The sequence below is a fragment of the Erythrolamprus reginae genome, chromosome 4 (genome assembly GCF_031021105.1).
Source record: "Erythrolamprus reginae isolate rEryReg1 chromosome 4, rEryReg1.hap1, whole genome shotgun sequence".
Taxonomy (NCBI): Eukaryota; Metazoa; Chordata; class Lepidosauria; order Squamata; family Dipsadidae; genus Erythrolamprus; species Erythrolamprus reginae.
This window is the reverse complement of record NC_091953.1, coordinates 64,480,975-64,502,795: the sequence shown is the minus strand read 5'-3', so window position 1 is coordinate 64,502,795 and position 21,821 is coordinate 64,480,975. Positions and strand designations below refer to the sequence as shown.

The 21,821-nt window shown below is 37.6% G+C and overlaps 1 protein-coding gene across 1 annotated transcript in view; it reads left to right on the top strand.

Moving 5' to 3' along the window:
• C2CD2 (C2 calcium dependent domain containing 2) overlaps window positions 1-20,916 on the top strand; it is a 47,019-nt gene extending 26,103 nt beyond the window's left edge. Inside the window, exons 7-14 of the mRNA XM_070750463.1 lie at window positions 836-944; window positions 3,031-3,092; window positions 7,286-7,413; window positions 7,697-7,868; window positions 11,394-11,507; window positions 12,620-12,747; window positions 14,274-14,586; window positions 18,769-20,916. Of these exons, the coding sequence (XP_070606564.1) occupies window positions 836-944; window positions 3,031-3,092; window positions 7,286-7,413; window positions 7,697-7,868; window positions 11,394-11,507; window positions 12,620-12,747; window positions 14,274-14,586; window positions 18,769-18,989 (1,247 nt within the window). The 3' untranslated portion in view covers window positions 18,990-20,916. The remainder of the gene's footprint in view (window positions 1-835; window positions 945-3,030; window positions 3,093-7,285; window positions 7,414-7,696; window positions 7,869-11,393; window positions 11,508-12,619; window positions 12,748-14,273; window positions 14,587-18,768) is intronic.
• The last annotated feature ends 905 nt before the right edge of the window (window positions 20,917-21,821 follow it).

Here is a 21,821-nt window from a genome sequence, read left to right as displayed (position 1 = left end):
AAGTATCAAATGTAAAAATTATTGCATTAGTTTAACTAAAACTGCATTTGGTTATGAAGCTGATGTCTTTATTTTTCCACATGATATTTTTTAAGTCAGATATTGCAGTTCTTCCAAGTGCTATTAATGGTCAGAACTTCAAGTACTAAGTCATGCAAAATGTGTTTAAAGGGGTGAATTATATAACTTGTCCATCAGGTTTTGTAAGCCTTTACGAGCCTGCACTTGCATACTTCCTTCAGGGAATTCAGGGAAGGTGAGCATTAAGGAAAACAAGTGGTTTATCCACATTGCTTGTACATTCTTTACTGTGTTTTCCTCCTGCTTTTTAAACTTTGGCCTTCTCTTGACTGAATTAGTATTTGAACTAGTTTTTGGTTTAAAATATGGTTTGGCTACTTTTTTTTTCTTAATGTAACTGTACATGACTAATGATGACTTTAACTTCTTACTTAATTTTAAAATATTGAGTTGTATTGTTTTTTCATTTCATATTTTTGTCAATAAGATTTTATTCATCAAGACACTCCCCTGACCATGAAAGAATAAACCAACCCTTTGTGCATAAGAGACATCCTAAACTTTTAATATCTCTACCACATTATTTCTATTTGGTCATCACACAGATAGTAAACATTACAATATTTATGTGTTGGTAAATGTTTAGATTCTTCTTTTAAAATCTCCCAAGCATAGCAGCAGTTCTTATATGGCTTAGAACCTACATTCCAGTAACTCATTGATCTGAAATGCATAAAACCATTTTTAATCTAGTTGCACACCAAGTAAGAAACTCTTGTTTTATTAAAGTTGTTTTCCATTTCCCTCATTACAGGTATCACTAACCCTATTTGTGTAGTTCAACTCAATGATCCTTTGCAGAAATTTTGTAGCTCTTTTGCCAATTATCCCACAGACCTTTCTTCGAAAGAGGAATTTATTTTGTAAGTACACCTTATAATACTTTTACAAACGTGGTAGAAAACAGTTCCCTATTTTTTTATCCTCCTAGTGGGAGTAATCTTATTTGCTTACTGAGGCTGAAAGCCTACACAGAGTAGTACATAGCATAGCATTATAATGAAGAATAAGGAACATCTTTATTGTAGATTGTTCTGGTGTGTCAATTACGTTCAGATCACACACTGGCAAATATTATAGTGTAAGGATGGGGTGGGATTTTAGTGTGTTGGTTTTTTGTCATACCATATGCTGTTTGAACCTTTGCACGTTTCGTGAGTGAGTAGATCCATATTATAAAACCCCTCAATGAAGCAATAATCTAGCAATTTAATTTAATTTAATTGACTTCTATGCCACCCAATCCCATAGGACACAGGGCAGCTTACAACAATATAAAATACAATAATGAAAGAAGTCAATATTAAAACTAAAGACATTAAAATAATAAAAACAATAAAATCCCCCAAAGCAATCCAATCAACCAAACATACATAGCTATCCAATCAACACTATTTGGCTGTGACCGATGGTAGTATTCATGGCCCCCAGACGTGCCGGCACAGCCAGGTCTTCACTGCCTTTCGGAAGACCAGTAGGGCGGGAGCAGTACAAACATCGAGGGGGTGGGGAGTTGGTTTCATAGAGCCAGGGCAATGTATTTAAAAATCCCTTGGGAGTTGGACAGCATAAAAATTAAATAAAATGAATGAATGAATGAATGAATGAATGAATGAATGAATGATAAAAATAATGATGGATTCCAGCACCGATTGGACATAACAATAGTTAGAGGACGGTTTGCTACTTTGTAAATAAAACCTGGGGGTAGTATAATGTTTAAATCTGTTAGATCAAAACATTACAGTATCCCATGTTTTATTTACCAAGTGGCAACAGCTTAATTCACACAAGACAAATCCAAAAGTAACTAAAGTATGTTTTGGATCAGTATGAAATATGGAGAACACAGAGAGACTGTCAAGTTAAAGTTGAACTTTCTGATTCATTTGGCTGTTTGCTTCCTCTAACAATATGGCCACACTTTCACTTTATTATTCTACTTTGACCGGCCTGGCCTGCTGGAGGTACTGAAATTGCTTTGCTTTGTTCCTTCTTTCACTGCTGCTCCAGAAGACAAAACTGCCTAATAGGAAATGGAACTTTCCTTTTTATATGGCGCGCCTACCAAATTCCCTTGGTGGTTGTTTCTTAGAGGCAGCATTAAAATGAGCAGAGTCATTCTTCTTTTTTCTCTCTCCCTCTGTCACTCTGTGCAATAGTTTCTGGCGTAAGTGATAGTTATTCTTACTAAAAGATAGGAAGATTAATTTGCTTCTCCTGCCTGGAATCTATACTGGATTTTAGGACAGGGCTAGAATAATAGCTATAAGCATAATGAATTATGGTTGAATTTTAGATAGAAATAATATGCTGTCTATCTCTATGTACTCCTGTTTGATTGAAGTCTTCACATCACTGCAAACCTACTCAGATGTAAGTTCTACTGAGTTCAGTTATTCTTATTGCTGGATAAGTGGAAATGTGACTACAGATTCCACCCACAGAAATAAAAACGGTTGAATACAAAGCTACACTTTCTTTGTAAGTTAGCTTAATTAAAATATTACAAATTAAAAAGTGGTAAACTTTCTGAATTAGTGAAACTTAATGCTAGCATTAAGTTCCAATAATTCAGTAAGTTTATTGATGATTAATTGCTGATAAAGTTGATTGTGTTTGCTCAAACAAAATAAAGTATGTTCTTGCCAGCATTTTGGATTTTTTTCCCCTTCCAAACAAGTGGTTCTGCTTTTAACAATTACTTGACAAGCAGAAATTCCCCTGACATTGAAAGAATAAACTAGTCCTTTGTGCATAAGAGACATCTGAAGTTTTTAATATCTCTAAATATCTCTCTAATAAAGTATGTTCTTGCCAGCATTTGGGAATGTTTTTCCTTCTTGACAAGCAGAAATTCCATTATGCAGTTAAGTAATCATGTTTTAAAATATAGGACTATGTATGTATTTGAATGCTTTGCTAACTACAAGTTATGTTTGTCCACAGTGAATTAAATGCCAAATCAAAAGAGCTGCAAATCAGCATTGCAGAAAATGGGGAGTTGGATGGTAAGTACTGTTAGAAACGCATTTTCTCCCAAGAAGTGCTTTAACTTATCTGCCCAATTCGAAGAGTGCGGCAGGAGAAACTGCTGAACACCATAGAAGCCCAGGTGTTATTTTTCCAGCCATTCTTTCCTCAATTAACTCTAAGCAAACAGTCAAACCTGAGATCTTGTTTAGCCATCTAATGAACAACCCCTTTAGTTTCAGAGAAAAGAGGATCATCCAATCGGTATGTATCACATGGTCACAACTATTTAGCAGATTTATGTGGCTGCAAATCGTAATGAGGTAACTGTAGGCCTGTGGTGGTGAACCTATGGCACGCATGCCAGATGTGACATGCAGAGCCTTTTCTGTGGGCATGCACACAATTGCTTCATCTCTGCTCGGCAAAAAGAAGCAGTTTCTTTTCCAGCAGAGATGCCTGTGTTGGCATGCCCCACCCCACCACCAGCCAGCTGGTCTTCTTTAGGCACTTAGCTTGGAACCTATTAGGGCTAGCTTCAATACAAACATTCATTCTTGGCTTTGAGATAGGCAGCAAAGCTAGGTTTGTCCCCCTGTGCCGATCCGGCAGACAAAACAGGAAAAGGGGGTGGAGAGAAATAGTCCCATTGCCAAGATGTGTGCAGGTCGGAGGGGGGGGCAAAAATTCCAATTTCAGCCTCCTGGTGTGGTGTGGGGCTTTGGGAGAAGACTGGAAGGAAGCACCACTGGCTTGCTCGTGTCCTCAGCCTGCAGTCTAGTTTGATGCAGGTGGCAACATATTATTATTATTATTATTATTATTATTATTATTATTATTATTATTATTATTATTATTATTAATTACATTTGTATGCTGCCCCTCTCCGTAGACTCGGGGCGGCTCACAACACAATAAAACAGTTCATAACAAATCTAATAATTTACAATTTAAAATATTTTTAAAAACCCATTATTAAGCAGACATACCTACAAACACACCATACATAAATTGTATAGGCCCGGGGGAGGTATCTCAGTTCCCCCATGCCTGACGACAAAGGTGGGTTTTGAGGAGTTTACGAAAGGCAAGGAGGGTGGGGGCAGTTCTAATCTCTGGGGGGAGCTGGTTCCAGAGAGTCGGGGCCGCCACAGAGAAGGCTCCTCCCCTGGGGCCCGCCAAACGACATTGTTTAGTTGACAGGACCCAAAGAAGGCCCACTCTGTGGGACCTAATCGGTCGCTGGGATTCGTGCAGCAGAAGGCGGTCTCAGAGATATTCTGGTCCGATGCCATGAAGGGCTTTATAGGTCATAACCAACACTTTGAATTGTTGAAATTGATCAGCAACCAATGCAGACTGCGGAGTGTTGTCATGACATGGGCATATTTAGGGAAGCCCATGACTGCTCTCACAGCTGCATTCTACACGATCTGAAGTTTCCGAACACTTTTCAAAGGTAGCCCCATGTAGAGAGTGTTACAGTAGTCGAGCCTCGAGGTGATGAGGGCATGAGTGACTGTGAGCAGTGACTCCCAGTCCAAATAGGACCGCAACATAGCTCACATTGCCCTTTGCAAGCCCACTGTCAGGGAAACCAGGTGCCAGTGAGGACTGGCTTTTTGGCTAGCTTTGTCCAGCTGTCGGGGGGGGGGGATGGGGGGGTCTGGAGCAAACTAGACTGGGAAAGCTGGCTGTGAGAGGAAGAGAAGCCAGGTGAACCGGTCCTAAACGCTTTCCGAACCCCCGAATAGCAGAAGCAGCAACCTGAGGCAGAAGGATGGGGTGTTCCTGCAGGCTGCCATTGCTGTGTGCTAATGCTGCCGTTCCCTTCTTTGCGTGGGATCCCCCAACTTTCCCAATCTAGTTTGCCCCAGGCCCCCATCCATATTCCCCTTGACAGCTGGACAAAGTTAGGCAACAAGCCAATCTTCACAGCGTCCAGCTTCACCGGCAGTGGGTTTGCAAAGGGCAATGTGAGTTGTGTCGCTGTCTGTATCAAGCTAGACTGGGGAGGAAGAATGTGAGCCAGCACCAAGGAGACTGCAGAGATGGGCAGCCAGGAAAAGGGGTGAGTGAGGGGCATCTGCAGCAATGCCAGGTTTGCCAGACTTTCTAAGCCCACCTAAAACAGGGATGGAAGGTGGGGGGAGAGATTCTATCTAACTTGTGTGTGTGAAAGGGAGAGATCTGATCCAATCTCACAGTTAGGGCTTGCGGCAGTGCACACTCTCTCTGTCTCTCTCTGTCTCTCTCTCACACACAGAGAGATTTGATCTTTCTTTTCTCCTATCCCCCCTTCTGCCCCACCCACCAGAGACCCCAGGATTCCCTCCCAAACCCTGCCTGTCTCATACAGACACCACCTACATTACTGATGTAGAGTTGGCCATTCAGTCACATAACCATCGCCCCAGCCAAGCCCACCAGGTCATTAGGAAGAACAGGTTGGCATTTTGCAATAAACAAGTGGGTTTGGGGTTGCAGTTTGGGCACTCGGTCCCTAAAAGGTTCGCCATCACTGCTCTAGACAGTTTACAAAAGTATAATAAAAATTACAATGCAAAAGCCACAAGGCAACACCAAATTAAAAATAAATGAGGTTTCTCTTGTGTGTGATTAACAGTATAAAAGCAAAACACATATGCTACTCTCTATTACCATTGTAGCCCCAGTGGGAAAACGGATGGGGGCCTGGGGCAAACTAGACTGAGAAAGCTGGGGGATCCCATACAAGGGAACAGCAGCATTATCATAAAAGCAAAACACCTATGCTACCCTCTACTATCATTAGTAAAAAGTCAATAGAGTCAGGACCATCTGGATTCTGGGAAAAGGCTATTCCATGGGACAAGCATGACAGAAACATCCTTGGTTCTATTAAATAACATTGTTTCACAAGTTAGACCTGCCACCTGATCAGGGATGAGTAGAAACCACTGGCCATTGGTCCCATTAATAACTTGACCTTATGCAATGCAGGGCTTTAAAAATTACAAACAGAATCTTGAATAGCATCCAGAAGCCTACATAAAACATGGGCAGAGACATATAACCGAATATTATCAGCATGTTGTTGATTCTTTAACTCTCTGCCAACAAATTACCTTATCATCTGTTTTATATAGGTCTGTGACGGCGAACCTATGCATGCCACAAGTGAGAGCCATACCTGCCGGCATGCAAGCTGTTGCCCTAGCTCAACTCATGCTTGCATATGCATGCCAGCCAGCTGATTTTCGGCTCGGTTGAAGGCTCTGGAGGACCTCTGGGGGGGTCAGGGGAGGGCATTTTTACCCTCCCTGGGCTCCATTAAAATCTATGAAGCCTAGGAAGAGTGAAAAATGGGTCTACCAGGCCCACTGGAAGTTGGGAAATGAACCTTTTCTGGCCCCTAGAGAGCCTCCGGCACACATATGCATGGGGCGAACAGGACAATGCAAGGGGTCAGTCCATATGTGGAGATATTAAATTATGGGTGTGGGCAATAGCGCACATGCACACTTTTTCAGCAACGGAGGGAAAACTGTTCGCCATCACTGATATAAGTAGTAAATTGGAAATTAGCCCTCCAGCACTTGCAAAGTAGGATTAGGGCTGCTTATCTGTACCAGAACCAGAATCAATTTGAAAAGAGGAGGACCACCATAAAACGCTGCCCTGCATTCCCAGCTCCATAGGTCAGTTCAGAAGGATACCATGTTTAATGGTGCTGAAGGCTGCTGAGGTGTCAAGGAGGCCTAGTACATATAGACTGCACTGCCCTAAACCTGCAGAGATTATCCATTAAGTGGCTCTGTAATGTGGCTTGAAACCCCAATGACAATAGCCCTGGAAATCAGTTTCTTTCATATCCCTTTGAAGCTGCAAGCCTATTACCATCTCAATAACTTATAAAAAGAAGACTGGATACTGGCCAAAAATTGTCCAGTACTGTTGAATGGTGTTTTGAGGAAATGATAGAGCACCACTTTCTTTAAAACAGTGGAACGTGTCTCCAAAGTCGCCTTAACCAATCAGGAGGGACATGGTCCAAACATAAATGGCAGAATTCAGAATCCCAAAGTCTACTTCCTCAGTGACTTCCTTATGAAGTCACAAATGGTATACTGGAATTAGTAACTTCTTTTCTGGTTTATATCAAAGATAGTAGTTTTTAATATTATATGTCCCAAAATATTTAAAACTTGTTCTCAACATAATTTAAATAAATTATTTCTGTTTTATTCAGGTGACTCTTCCGTTTCTGCTAATGTTCCTTTGGATTTATTCAGGAAACAGCCTTCTGGACTGCAAAGTTTTACATTGAACAGTCAAATCAGCAATAATAGCTCTGCAGTAGGATCTGTGTCTGCAGAGGTAGAAAGTTTAAATTTACCTAAATTTTCTTTTCTTGAATATATCCTGATCCTATTCATTTGACTCATTATGCATATAATGGTAAAATATAGTCATAACAATAAATTACCCTATCTCAAGCCCATCAGGGACCATCTGCTTGTACATGATTTTTTAAAAATGGGTGTGACTGTGTTGACACTTACAGTTTTTTAAATGATTTGATCTATTCCTTTTCCCCACAAAAGCCAGATATATGTTCAACTACCCTTACTTTAAGATGCTAAGTGTTCCCTTTCTTTAGTTCTTGTACATAGAACCATCAGAAACCAAATCGCTGCAAGTTCCTGCCAAGCTTCCTGTTGCCAAAGTAGAAAAGGATCGAACTGTGATGCCTTGTGGAACTGTGGTAACTACTGTAACTGCTGTGAAAGCCAAGACTTTGGTGGAAGGGAGATCATCTGTTCTGCATTCAGGTGAGAACCCAAGAGGAAGTCTATCTTGCTCCAAGAACCTGACTTTCTCCTGTGCGCTGCTTGGAGAGTCCAAGCATGGGTTAAATATTTGTCAGGGACTGAGTGAAAAATATCTGGCCATGGCTCCTTGGTTCCACTGAGATCAGTTGTTTTACTCAGTCGAGCCTAAAGGGATGCAAAAAATCTTTCTCCTTTCCTCTCTTGAGCAAGCATTCAAAAGCACCATATTTGGACTCTCCTTCATTTTAAAGTTTTCTGTTTTATACGATTGCCTTGTTTGGGAGTGGGTGAGTGCAGGGAACTTCCTTGCTATCTTGCAAGTTGCTGTTGCTGCTGGGGTGTGTGTGTGCTGGTTGATCAAATTGCTGGAAGAACTTCCCCTACCTCTTTCTTCCAAGCTGGTTATTTGAGCAGCAGGAATCCTTGTCTGGGGTTCCGGAGAAGCTCAGTTTCATTGGTGGGCAGTCAGCTATGAGTCAGGGTTTCCCGTACACGAATTCGGAGGCTCAGTTGTTGGCAGAGCTACATCCCTCTTCTTGTTATTATTGGAAGTGAGAGTTAGTGTCCAGAGTTCCGGCAAAGCTCTAAGACACTGCAACGGACAATTAGCTGGGAAGTAGAGATCACTAATTCGAGGGCCAAAAGGCTTACATTTTAAAAAGAATTTGGAGCTGGGAGAGCTCACTCCAGATTGGGTGCCATATTGCCCACGTGAGCCCTAGAATCACAGTGAGTGATACTACAGTCGGGTTCAGTGCCAATCCACCAAGGCTCTTCATTTGGTGTTCTGTTTCGACCAAACAGGCCAACAGATATCTCATGGAAATCGAGATCCAACATCTGTTGGACTTGACTTTTATTTGGTGTACAAAAAATTCAAAATGCAGTCTCTCAAATCAATCCAGAGTTGCATCAGACCAAACAATTATCTAACCTTCATAGACTTAAAAGTGGCCTACCTTCATGTTGATTGAATGAGATACTACCTAGATCCCGCCATGTATGAAGAATGATAGTGAGAATATGTATGTTTTAGTGGGGGGTTTTAATTAATGTTTTTATGTCATTTTTAAGCATTGCTTTTTACTTGTTGGAAGCCCCTAGGAGTTGGGTGGCATATAAGCACAATGGACAAACGAATGACTGAATGTCCCTACTCAGCCATCGCTTAGAAGGTTCCTAACATTCAGTGTTGCAGGGGTTCCTTATTGGTACAAGGCCATGCCATTCAATCTTTTGTCGGCCCCTCACACCATCACCCACCTGTTAGCAGCAGTTGCGGCCTTCCTCAGGGTGAGACCAATAAGCCTGCAGTGTTACCTAGACAACATTATCATCCAGTCAGATTCACCTCTGCAAGCCCAGGAACATCTTCAGGTCACCATTCAGACTCTTCAGGAACACGGCTTTTACATCAACTTTGCCAAAAGTCACCTGGTTCCTACCACCAACCTTCTTCATCTCTGAGCGGTGGTCAACACCAGGGCTTGTGAGGTTTTTCTGTTGCAGGACAGACTGCACAGCATCCGATTCCTCGTCAATCATTTGGTCCCTCTGGCCTCTCTCTCTCAACTACTGGGAAAAATGATCTCCTGCATTGATATTGTGCTTTGGGTGACACTACGTGCTTGTGCCCTTCAATGGTTCCTGTTGCTGCACCAGAGGGCAAAGTGCAGCAACTCCAAAGTGAAGGTTCGGGTTTCTACATCCATCCTCAAATCCCTGCACTGGTGGACATTTGGTGGACAAGCTTTGGCTTCTTAAGAAGAGGGCAGGCCACAGCCACCTTAACGTGCTGGGGTACTACCCCCTCCTGTAGAAAAGCGTTAATCACCACCATAGTCCACCTACCTGTCACCTCCCAGGAAACTTTCACAAGACAGGAGGGATATGGGTCTACAACACAGATGCTTGTGCGCGTACTCGCTAGGATCCTGTCCACTTTCTCAGGAACAACAGGGTCAAATTGTTCCCATATAACAGGGTAAGAACCTGCCTCGGGCTTCTATCAAACCAGTAACCACAGCAGCATCTAACTAGGAATGAAGTCAAACGATTTTGTTTTTCAGAAAAACTGTAAATTCCTCAGCACACCCCTTCAGGTGGACCTCAGTCTCCTCTTTCTCAGGAGGAAGCAGCTCACCTTAAACTGGGTCGCTGAGCGATGTAGTTAGTGTGGAAAAGTATTTAAATTTCTGTAAATATGAATTGCCACAAGGTTGGCTTTAATAGCAGCTCTTACCCTTCTTTAATTAAGTTCATCCCCTGTGTTATATAAAATTAATAGGGTGCCTATTAACTCTGTTCTCATAGAACAAAGTGATGGATTGTCTTGATTATTTTACATAAAGCAGCAAAGTTTAGTAGAATTGTAGAATGAGCCATAGGTAGTATTCTCCTACTCCATATTAGTACTGTCTAATGCATTAGTTTAAAATGTTTTAAAAAAAAAAAGTATCAGTAAAATAATATTTTATTTTCAGAAGTACTATAAATGGGAAACATATTGTGTACCTATTTGCACAGTCTTGCAAGTTAAACATTGGAAAAATAGATTTCAGATGACTAAACAAAATCATTCGGTTTCTTTGTGGATGTGCTGGCCACTAATTGTGTTTGGTAGAGTTGCCCATCTCCTCAGTCAAATCTTGAAGGCGCAGAAGGAGCAAAGATTTTCCCTCCTGTTTCACTAATGATTAACTAGGCAGGTAAAATTGTAGCAATAAACAAGACAACAGTAGTAGCTACTAGTAGTAATAAGCTAGTTATTATTTCTCACACATGTCTTTTTAAAAGATTGTTTAAAATCCCTTCCAAGCATGATACTAAATTAACTGTTGTTTAAACAGATGGTGTTTGCTGTACTGTGAATGCTGCTTTAAAACAAAAATAAGAGTGAAAAATCTGCTATGAGAAAGAAGTATAAACAGAGTGTAATTTGACTGTCTTATAAATAGTTCTGTATCTCTTGAACTTCTAGACTGTGTACGTTTGTATCCCATAAAACATGTCTTTAAAAAATCTGAAATGAAGTAGGTGATAGATTGGAATCATACATTACAATAATTAATAGTTTGCTTAATAGTTTGTTGTGCTATACTGTATATACATGGCTTTGAGCTAAGCCAAGTGTATCGGTGGTTATTGAAACGGATGTCCAAGTGCCACCTCTATGTTGGTTGAGGCAGGCAGGGTTCCCTTGAGTACCATTTGTTGGGGGTCAAAGGAAAGGGAGGGTTTTGCCTTCTCTTTCTACTCAAGATCCCCATGTACAATTGGTGGGCCACTGTGTGACACAGAATGCTGGACTTGATGGGCTTTGGCCTGATTCAGCATGGCTCTTCTTATGTTCTAAGTCAAAGCAAACAACAGTATGGTTTAGTATAGTAAAGATTTCTTTTAAACTCTCTAAATATCAGACCTATGTATTTAATTACTTATCCATTTGCCAAAGGTGAGTGTTTTGTTGGGTTTGTCCTTTATAATGTGTAAAAGAAACAATAAACAAGCTATTTTATCTAATAGTTTCCCCAGTGCAAAGTCCTGCTAAACTGAAAAGGATTGAAAAGGATTTATCCATTCAAGCAATCCATTGTCAGAATGTCTCAGTAAGCAAGGCTTTATCTTCCTCAGATACTGGTGAGTTTGCATTTTCTTTAGGAATGCATGGGACAATCTTCAAACAGTAGTATTCTAATAAACTCATATCAAACATTCAGCTGGCATGTGATGGTTTTTAGGGTCAGTTTATTTAACTGATTTTGAATTGGAAGACATTGGGTTATGTTAGTGGGGGAAGGGGGGCACCCCACCTCCGCAAAAATGCCTGTTTGATACTATGGCTTCCTTCACACAGAATAATGATAAGCCTAATTTCTATATATACCATACCTGTTAAAGTGAGCAATAATATCTAACAGAATCACAGAAATTGAGAAATTGGAATTGGAAAAGAATATCTAGTGACTCATTCTTGCTTTTAGGAAGAAAACACACTAAAAATTCACTACATTTTCTACATCATAATCTGCCATTAAAAGAGTTATAGTTATGATAATGCCATAAGAAGTATAAAATATTAATGAGCAGCTTCTATGTCAATTCTACTCCTTTGACAAATAGATTCTATTGGATGTCTCCAGAATTTGTCATGTGCTATTTTTTTTCCTTTGTAAGCCGATTATACTATGTCATAAACACAGGAATTTCTGTCTCTATTTCTAATTATTTCTTATATCTTTTAAGTTACTATCCACAATGAAACCAGGGAATAATGATAAATGCATCCCTATCCCTCTTTGTCAATGTTTTTCAAAAAGGAAAAACTAGAAAAAATATTCATTCCATTTTAATCTCTGGTATTCAGTTACAAGAAACAGGTTCACAGAACCTGAAAAGCAAATCTGCCTCTGAAGTGCTTAGGACTAATTTGATATGGAGCTGTTTATCATATAACCTATACTGTTCACATGAATGTATTTTGAGTGCATGTATATTTAAACTTTGAATTGCCTCTATTAATTAAATGCAAGCAAAATTCTCAGAACAGTTTCTTGAATTGCAAAGCAATAGAAAAATATTGGTTTAGTTTTTAAAGAATTGAATTTTAATACTACCGTAATTAAAATTCTAATAATTTATTACTAACAATAATTTAATATATTTCTATTAAGGCATTTTTGCTTGATTCTGTATTGTGTACTTAATTATTTTATTTAGTCATTCTCTTATTTATGTATTTATTTTGGCAGAGTTACTGATGTTGAATGGCACAGATCCTGTGGCTGAAGTAGCCATTCAACAGCTCAGTGAATCTGCAAAGCAAAAGTTCAAATCTCCCAGAAAAAAAAGCACCATCATAATATCAGGGATTTCAAAGGTACAAAATAATCATGATTGTTTTTCATTTAATGAATTCAAAATCAGCTTTTTTTCTACTGAATTTTTTAAAAAAAATCTCCACTGGATTTATGTGCCATTTTGCAGTTGAATTTCTAGATTAAGACGTGATTTCCCAGAGGAAAAAAAAGACATTTCTTCTGAATATTGCAAGCATCAGAAAAATTACACTAATTGTTGCTAAAGCTTTTCATGTCAAGCAGTAAAAACAATTTGTGTTTTTCTGTACTTAGGATAAAAAACATGGTCATTAGAATCAAGCACTGTATAAATGTAATGTGTTAATTAAACTTTGTCTATAAGTGAAGAGAAAGTGTTTTTTTTTCATGCTCGCACAAGACAATTTCTAGTTTTTTTAATTGAAATTGTGATGTAATACCTATGGCACTTTGGTGACATTAAAGACCCTCCTGGCTTCTGAGAAAATAAGGTCTGTAGTAGAATTACTGTCACAGATGAAAATGAGTACTTCACTACATTTCAGATGCTTCTGGATTGAAAGGATTAGCCAGCTATAACTGTTGCCCAGAGGATGCCCAAATATGTTAAGAACATACCAGTAATTCTTTAGGGAGGCTCCTTTCATGTCTCCTTTCATGTACAGTACAGATGCTGTTTGTGTCCTGATCAGCGTACACTTGAAGACCTCATGACAATTAAAGTTTCTAGTTCCTGTGCAAGACTTGTTTAAATTGTACATTTTTAAATCTGTTGTAGAGTAGGGGTCCCTAAACTTGACAACTTTAAGACTTGTGGACTTCAACTCCCAGAATTGTCCAGCCAGCTGTCTCCAAAATTCTGGGGCTTGAAGTCCACAAATCTTAAAATTTGTTAAGTTTGAAAACCTCTGTTGTAGAGTATGCCTCATTTTAATTGTGATGCTTCTGACAGGAATAAACAAAGCAGAATTTGTTCAAATGCATCAGGTTTTGTGCTGAATATGAAAGGATAATTTGACCTTGTAAATGTTTCATGGGAGTAGCCACATGAGCAGACGTTAGAAGAGATTCCAAGTTGTACTAGAGTAAGACATGTAGAGCTTAAATATAGATATTTAAAAGAAGAGGATGGGAAGTGAATCCAGAAATGAGTATGTATGACAAAAGGGGTTTTTTGGGGGGGCGAGCGGGGGGGAGGAAGAAAAGGCCATTGAAGAAAGAGATGTGCAGCTGAAGCTGAGAACCAAAGGAGCAATGATCCTGGGCAAAAGATTATGTAGGCCCCAAGGCAAAAAGTGGCACATGCCGTGGACGAGAAGGAAAACAACAGCGAAAAATTCTTAAGGAGGCAAGATCCAATTCCTAAGAGTTGTTGTATCACTTGAGGGTCTTACAGAAGAAGAAAATAAACGTGGTTATGAAATTAAAGGAAACTAATTTTTTCTTCCATAGCATTTCCAAGTGGACTTCGCTACAAATATTTTAAGTATATCTTTTAAAAAATTGGTCCTAATTTTATTCCATACTAATGGTGTTTTACCTGTGGTATTTGTTTTTCATATTTCAGACTAATTTATCTCAGGACAGCAAAACTGCACTAATGATGGACTATGCAGCAGCCATGGATGGCTCTTGTAAACAAGATGATACTTTTAGTTTTGAAGGGCGTCTTGCACAATCCCCTTCAGATGAAAAAGTATCACTAGCTGCCTCCCCGATATCTGCCCTTGAAGAACCCCAGGAACACAGCCATGGTGCCTGGACCTTAGATGACAGTCGCCATCAATGGCACAACAATGCACTACTAGACCAAGACTGTGACAAGATATCAGGGAGCTCTGTAAGCATGTCAGAATCTGAAATTGTGAAGAAGTCCAAAGGTATGAATCTTTCCTATAAAGGGGTATTGGTGTCATAGCCTTTTCTAGACGAGGGGTAGAGAACTATGGCCCTTTTATGACTTGTGGACTTCAACTCTCAAATGCTGGTTCAGGAATTCTGGGAGTTAAAGTCCACAAATCCTAAAAGGAGCCATACAGTAGTTTCCCATCTCTGTTCTAAGCATCTTTGCAATTAAATTAAAAAGAAAAAATAACAAATGGAAATTATGTTCATGTGTGTGCAACAAATCCCCTCTCTGGTTTTGCAAAATTTATGTGTTATTCTAGAACAGGTGGACAATTAATTTGCTCAATGACCCAAATGAGAAACTGGGATTATTATTTATTTATTTATTTATTTATTTATTTATTTATTTATTTATTGGATTTGTATGCCGCCCCTCTCCAGAATTTAATTCTGTTCAGTATTAATTTTATTGCTTTATAAAAAAGCATTAATGTGTGTGGTTTTATTACTGTGAAGGTACATAAGCACACATGCATCTGCGTACCTAAATTGAAAAAGCAGTCACCTTCAAAATAAGTTTTATTGCGTGTGTGGCGTGCACTTATTTACATTTGATTTCTAATTTCCAATTGACCAGACAGGGATAGCCAACAGGCCAGATATGACCTGGGGACCATAAAATGCCCAGATTTGTTCTAGAATGAATTGTTCCTTTAAAATCCATTTATCTATCTTTTGAATATAAATCATTTTCTTCTGATCTATGTAAAACATCTAAAAGTGTTGTGATTAAATGTGGTGATTGATATGAATAAGTATCTTCATGCTCTTTGCATTAAAGCTACAGAAATTTTTATTGAATATAAAATTATACAAGTGATAACTTCCTGTGTATATATAATAATAATAATTAATAATATTAGATTTATTAGATTTGTATGCCGCCCCTCTCCGTAGACTCCTTGAATAAAGCATGTTCAAGGAGAATACTAGGAGTATACGGTAACATTTGAGGACATTATGCAGTTCTTTTGGTCAGGTTTAGAAGTAATTAAAATTTTCTACAATATGGACAAGCAGTCTAGAAAATTCTTATGACACCAATTGCAAGTGACAGTAAGAAATTGAACAGATGGGAAGATCTAAGCAAAAAATGGGTAAAAAGACTCTTTTGTGGATTTTTGGGATCTCAATGTAAGACAAAAAAGGCCAGGCATCATTTGTGATGGTGTTGGGTTTTTTTGCACAGCATAGCAGCACAAGCATTTAGTTTTCCTCCTAGGCAATATTCCTTTTCCCCCTGCTCTCTCAGCTTCCTGGAACAGATAAAATTAACCACAAAGTGATCAGCAGCAGCCTGAATTAAAAGTGACTACCCAGCCTATTGTACTTTTAGTAAGTGGCAGAATAACATTCCCTGCATCTGGTAGACTACATTGATATGTATGCAGTCTAGAAGGTTGCCTAAATATAAGTATTGTTTCTCCTATATTCTATCCCAAGTTAAAAAATGTAAGAGGTAATTATACTGGCTGGCTTTTCTATCTTGAGCTGGCTTTTTCCTTACAGAGGTCTCTTTTCTCTGTATCTTCACCTGTCTATAAAATCTATCTATAATGCATAGATTTGTTTCACAGAATTCATTTTTTCCTTCAATGGCTGTATGATCATTTCAAGAATCATGACCTAGGCCAGTATTGGTGAACCTATGGCACGGGTGCCACAAGTGGCACATGGAGCCATATCTGCTGGCACACAAACCATTGTCCTAGCTCTGCTCCAACCTGCATGTGTATGCTGATTTTTGGCTCAAACAGAGGCTCTGGGAGGGCATTTTTGGCTTCCAGAGAGCCTCGGAGCGGTGCGGGTGGGGAGGCCATTTTTACTCTCCCCTGGCTCCAGGGAAGCTTTGGGAGCCTGGAGAGGGTGAAACACGAGCCTACTGGGCTCACCAGAAGTTGGGAAACATGCCATTTCCGACATCCAGAAGGCAATGAATTATGGTTGTAGGCACTTGCACATGCATGTGAGGTCTTTTGGCACCCGAGGAAGAAAAGGTTAGCCATCACTGACCTAGGCTGTGATGTGTCGTGGAAAAATCAAACTTTCACAGCCTATGCAATTAAAATCCATTTCTGGATATGGTTTCTGATTTCCATGTATTCTTTTTGCTTCTTAAAAGGTTTGTTTGATGTCTGGTCCTTTCCAACTTAATAGTATTTCCTCTTTCTGATGTGAAAGTAAGGACACCTTATGCTCAGTTTCTTTTTATCAGCTAAAATAATAACTTTTAGTTTTGTACAGACTTCTCCTGTTTCAGAATCTTGTATTTCATTCAAGACTACAGCCCCTCAAAGGGAGTATCTTAACTTTGTCTTCTAAAGTGTTAAACACAGGTTGAAAAAGTTGGCAACATAAAAGTTTGAATCTTTTTTTGACCCATTTTCCTAAAAGTCCTTTTCCCACAGCCAGGCTGGAAGTTAGAAGTAGGTTCATCAAAAATGAAAAGCTTACATAGAGGAAATGCTTAGATTAAAGTAACCTTTCTGAATTGAAATCCAACTAATAATTTATATATTTCTTCCAAAGTTTGATAATTCTTGGTATACTTTTGAAAAAAAATAGTAACTATGTTTTTCAGAATATGCAAATAAGGGGTTTTTTGGGGGGGGATAGTAATCAAAGCTGTTATTGATTTTCCCTATAGTTTTAATTATGGTTATTTTTTATTCATTTTGAAGAATTTGCTCAATATTAAAAATGATATTTATATATTTAACTTATGAAATGTTTAATTTAAAATCATTTATATTTGTTGAATATATATCAGCATATTTGTACCATTACTCACAGGAACAGTTGATGTCTTCTTCTTTTTTCCAGTAGGCAAAAGCAGCTTCCTTTTCTGTTTCTCCTTTGTACTCTCTATTTAGCCTCCCAAAATTAAATATATTTGAATACATTATAGACCTTAAAAAATATGAAAATATTATTTCTAGACATAATTGCTACTGAAGTATTATTTGAGGTTTAATTTAAAATGAATTAGTAAAAGCAAACTTAATAAAAATGAGCCAGAATTGCATTTATTTTGTAATAGCAGCAAAAACCTGATGAGCAGGTTTGAAGTAAAACATATTCATTCAGTTTAACTGGTTTACTGCAAGAGAGGTAGGACCGGGAGGGAGAGGGAGGGAGAGAGAAAGAGAGATGCTTTAAGTTGTTGAATTCAGAGCCAATTCAATGTATTCTATTATCTGGACTTTGTCCATGTTTTTCTATTCATTGGTTCAGTAAGTCAATGTTATTTGTTTCTCAAAAGATAACTGAAAAATCTTTACTATTTTAAAACTTATTTTTCTTCTATGTCAAGGAAATTTCCTATGGAAAACCTCTTGTTCTGCTTCGTCATCACTAGTTAAAGATGGCTAACAGTTTTAGCACAAAAGTAACACTTGTAGGAAATCACCAATATATAATATATATAATGGTAATTGCGTTTTCAGATGTTTTATTTCAAACTATCAGAGTCATTTAAGGAGCCATTTAATGTACTTCAATATCAAATATACTTAGAGCTAGATAAAATTATCTTGACATGTTTCAGTTTGCTAGTTCTGAGCTGAGATCCACAGACATAAAAATATGATGGTGTATAAGTAAAGGTCTTAAGGACACCACTATTTCAGTCTTTTCTCCTGTTCTCTGAGATTAATGATCCTTTCATTACAGCCCTGAATGTAGGTTGCTCCTGGCATTTTGGTATCTAAAATATTTCTCTTGGTAAAATGCTTGAAGATGTGTGGACTTCAGCTCTCAGAATTTCCCAGCCAGCTATGCTAATTCTGGGAGTTGAAGTGAATTTGTTATAAATTCCTCATTTTAATCTCAAAATCTTTCCAATTTCAGGTGGGAGCCTAACATTCTGACATTTGGGGCATTTCTGATTTTAAAAAAAAAACACATTTAATTTGACAGTCCTACAGATACTGTTAAGAAAAGATGTGTATCATGTCATCAGCTCCTGCATTTTGTGGTGGTGCTCAGAAACATTTAAGTAGTTATTGGGGAGTGGGGGATCACAATCTCTAGATTAAAATCCACACCAGTCTTGATCAGTATTTATTAAATTGATGGGATCCAGTATAGCTGTGAAGTACTCAATTGCTATCCTCAGGATTTGTAAAGCTAACTATATATTTTCATTGTTGCAGGTGGAATATTAAAAAAGAGTGCAAAGTTATTTTTTCTTCGAAGACACCATAAAAAAGACCCAGGAATGAGCCAATCACATAATGATCTCTCCTACCTACAGCAACCCAGATCTGATGGTACTCAAAAGAAAGGAGGAACCTTAACACGAATTCTAAACAAGAAAACTATTTTTAAGAGCAAAACCAAACTGAATGGCTCCTCAGTTGGACCACATGCATAATTTCTAGAACCTGCCAAATTGTATCAGCTGCACATGACTAATTGTTTACAGAAAACTGAACTACCATATCCTTTATGAGGTTCACTAGCAAGATGATTCGCAGAAGATAGCAAAGCATAGATAGGGAATGATTGGAGTTAGAACTATGGTTACTAAACTATAGAGAATAACTCATATTTATTTGGAAATTAGCTAATTTAATTCAGTAGACCTTAGTCTAAAATACAATTTCTAGAAATTAGGTTTAAAATGTATTTTTGCTTGAAATTCAAGTATAGCTGAGAGTTACAATTAAAAACTATTGCATTAATACTTATCTATAGTGGCTATACTGTTAAAGAGCCACAATGCATATTTAAAATGGGCTATTGTGCCTGCGAGAAAATGGAAAAAACAAGAAATTGTGATATGTGAATGATTTAAGAAAATTGTAAGAGAAATAGGTATTAGTTCATGAGATCCAAAAATTCGATGAAGTCTGAATTCACCTTTGCAAGCTAACATGCTTTCATGAAATTAATGAAGGCTGATGAAATAAAATGCAGCTCATGAAAATGTATACCTTTTAATGAAATCTGAAAATATGCTACCATATTCCTTCAGATTTATGATCTGAGAAACGTTTTAGTGTGCAGTTGTATGTTTGTGCACAAATGTGTGCATGCACTTGTTTGTATGTGTATAGGAACAATTGTTGTATGCATTGAAACTTAATCCCAGATAAAAATGCATAAAATTTCAGCCTTAACATGTTTCTGGAGGAAAAATATAAGATTTAATTGGGAAACACGAATACAGTAATTGTTAAATACTGCAAATAATATTGCTTTTGACAGATGCTGAGTTGGTAATTTATATGATTACTTAATAGGAATCTATTTTTTTTGTTCTGTAGATATCCTTTTAGTCTAAGATAAGGAACCATAGATTATTGAAGCTTACTGTTCTTACTTCCACAATACTCGGAAACAACATTGCCAATATTGCGATGTGCCTTGGAAATCCTAAAATAGATATATTAATAATTTAATGGCAACATACTGAGAGGTGACATTAGAGCATGCTCACTCTTTTTAAGTTTCAACTATTATGTTTTTGTTTTGACACAGCTTACTTATAGGAAAAAGTATGGGGAAGTGTTCCCCATTTCTTTATTGGATATTTTAACTTCTTCATTTAAAAAAAAACACATTTGAGTGATTCTGACTATCTTACCAAACATTATGTATTCTGATTCAGTAGGGATTTGCTGCTGAATATATGGCTTGATTGTAGATTTTAGAATCAAGTTCTATTACATTTGTTCAGGGTAAATCTGGTGCCAATTCCATCACTGTGATTTAAATCAATAAACGAAAATAATTCGTTGAAATAAAGCTGTTCCTCCTGTGGATCAGTGATTTGCATAAACTGCAATAAAAAACTCCAACATACAAAACGTTATTGAAATGAAGCTGCAATTTCTGGAAAGTTGTGGGAATTCTCTTTTTTGTAATGACGGTATATTATAAACTGACTGCTATGGGGTTATCTGTATGAAATAATTTATTTCCATAAGTAAGTGCAGGTAGTCCTTACTTAACAACTCTAATTGGGACCAGAATTTCCATTCAATGTCATCGTAACTTCAGTCACTGAATAAATGGTTTTAAACAAGGACTACCTATCCTATGTTCATCTTAGACACATATCTTTGGATGTAAACTTGCTTCCATGTACCTGGAATTAGAATTCGTTTGCATGACATTCTGTCTTGTCTTTTAAAAAATTGTATAGCTTTATATTGGCCCATAAGCAGACTGAAATGCCAAATTAAAAACAAAAGGACTTGCTTTGTAACTCTTACAAATACTTGAACTCTTTTAAAACTGTTATTTGAATGACTCAAAATTATGTTGTTGGATTTTAAAGAAAAGTACCAAAGGTATGTCATGTGGTTTGTGATTTTTATTTTAATTGTTCTAATAGAAATGAGTAGCAATAACACTTAGACTTATATATCACTTCATAGTTCTTTACAGCACTCTCTAAGTGGTTTGCAGAATCACCAACCTCAGACCCTCATAAATCTTGAGCTGGTGACAACTGAACTCCTGGCAGTGAGCTAAATTAGCCTGCATTCTAACCACTATACCACCACAACTCCAGTAACATCCTGACATTGCCATGGGTTGTCATATTGACCAACATTATTTCTATTCAAAGCATCATGATTATATAAGAAAGATACAAGTTGATTTATAAAAACTAAAATATAGTTAAGATGTAAATCATTAGAAACATCTTGCTCATATTCTTCTGAAATGAATTGAATATTTATGCCCCATTTCAATAGACAAGGAAAGCTTTACAAAAACTCTTGCTTTTATCTCTCATCATTTGATGATACCTGGGTTTTCCTAAAAAGGAGTTCCTAAAAATAATTAGACTAATAATGTGCTCTTCCTTTTTTAACATTAGCTTGCCCAAATATGCCTAATATAAATATTGCAATTATTAATTAGTAGTAACAGTCAGAGAAACTGAATGCTTTTCAAAATTACTTCAATCTGTAAGTGGGGTTGGGTAACATTTCTAGTTGTATTTATGGAAAGAAAATGAATGATTTTTTAAATGGCACTCAGAAAGGTAAAATGCAGGGTTTTTTCCACTTATCTCCTGGCTAGACATTTGAATGGTTTTATGAGATTTATATGGATGAAAACCATAGATAGCATAGGCATCCAGAAATAGTGTCAGATGTTTAAATTCTTTTAACTTTACATATGGGGACTATCTTAATGCAAGATATAAAATAGAATATTAACCACACTATATATTAATAATTATTAT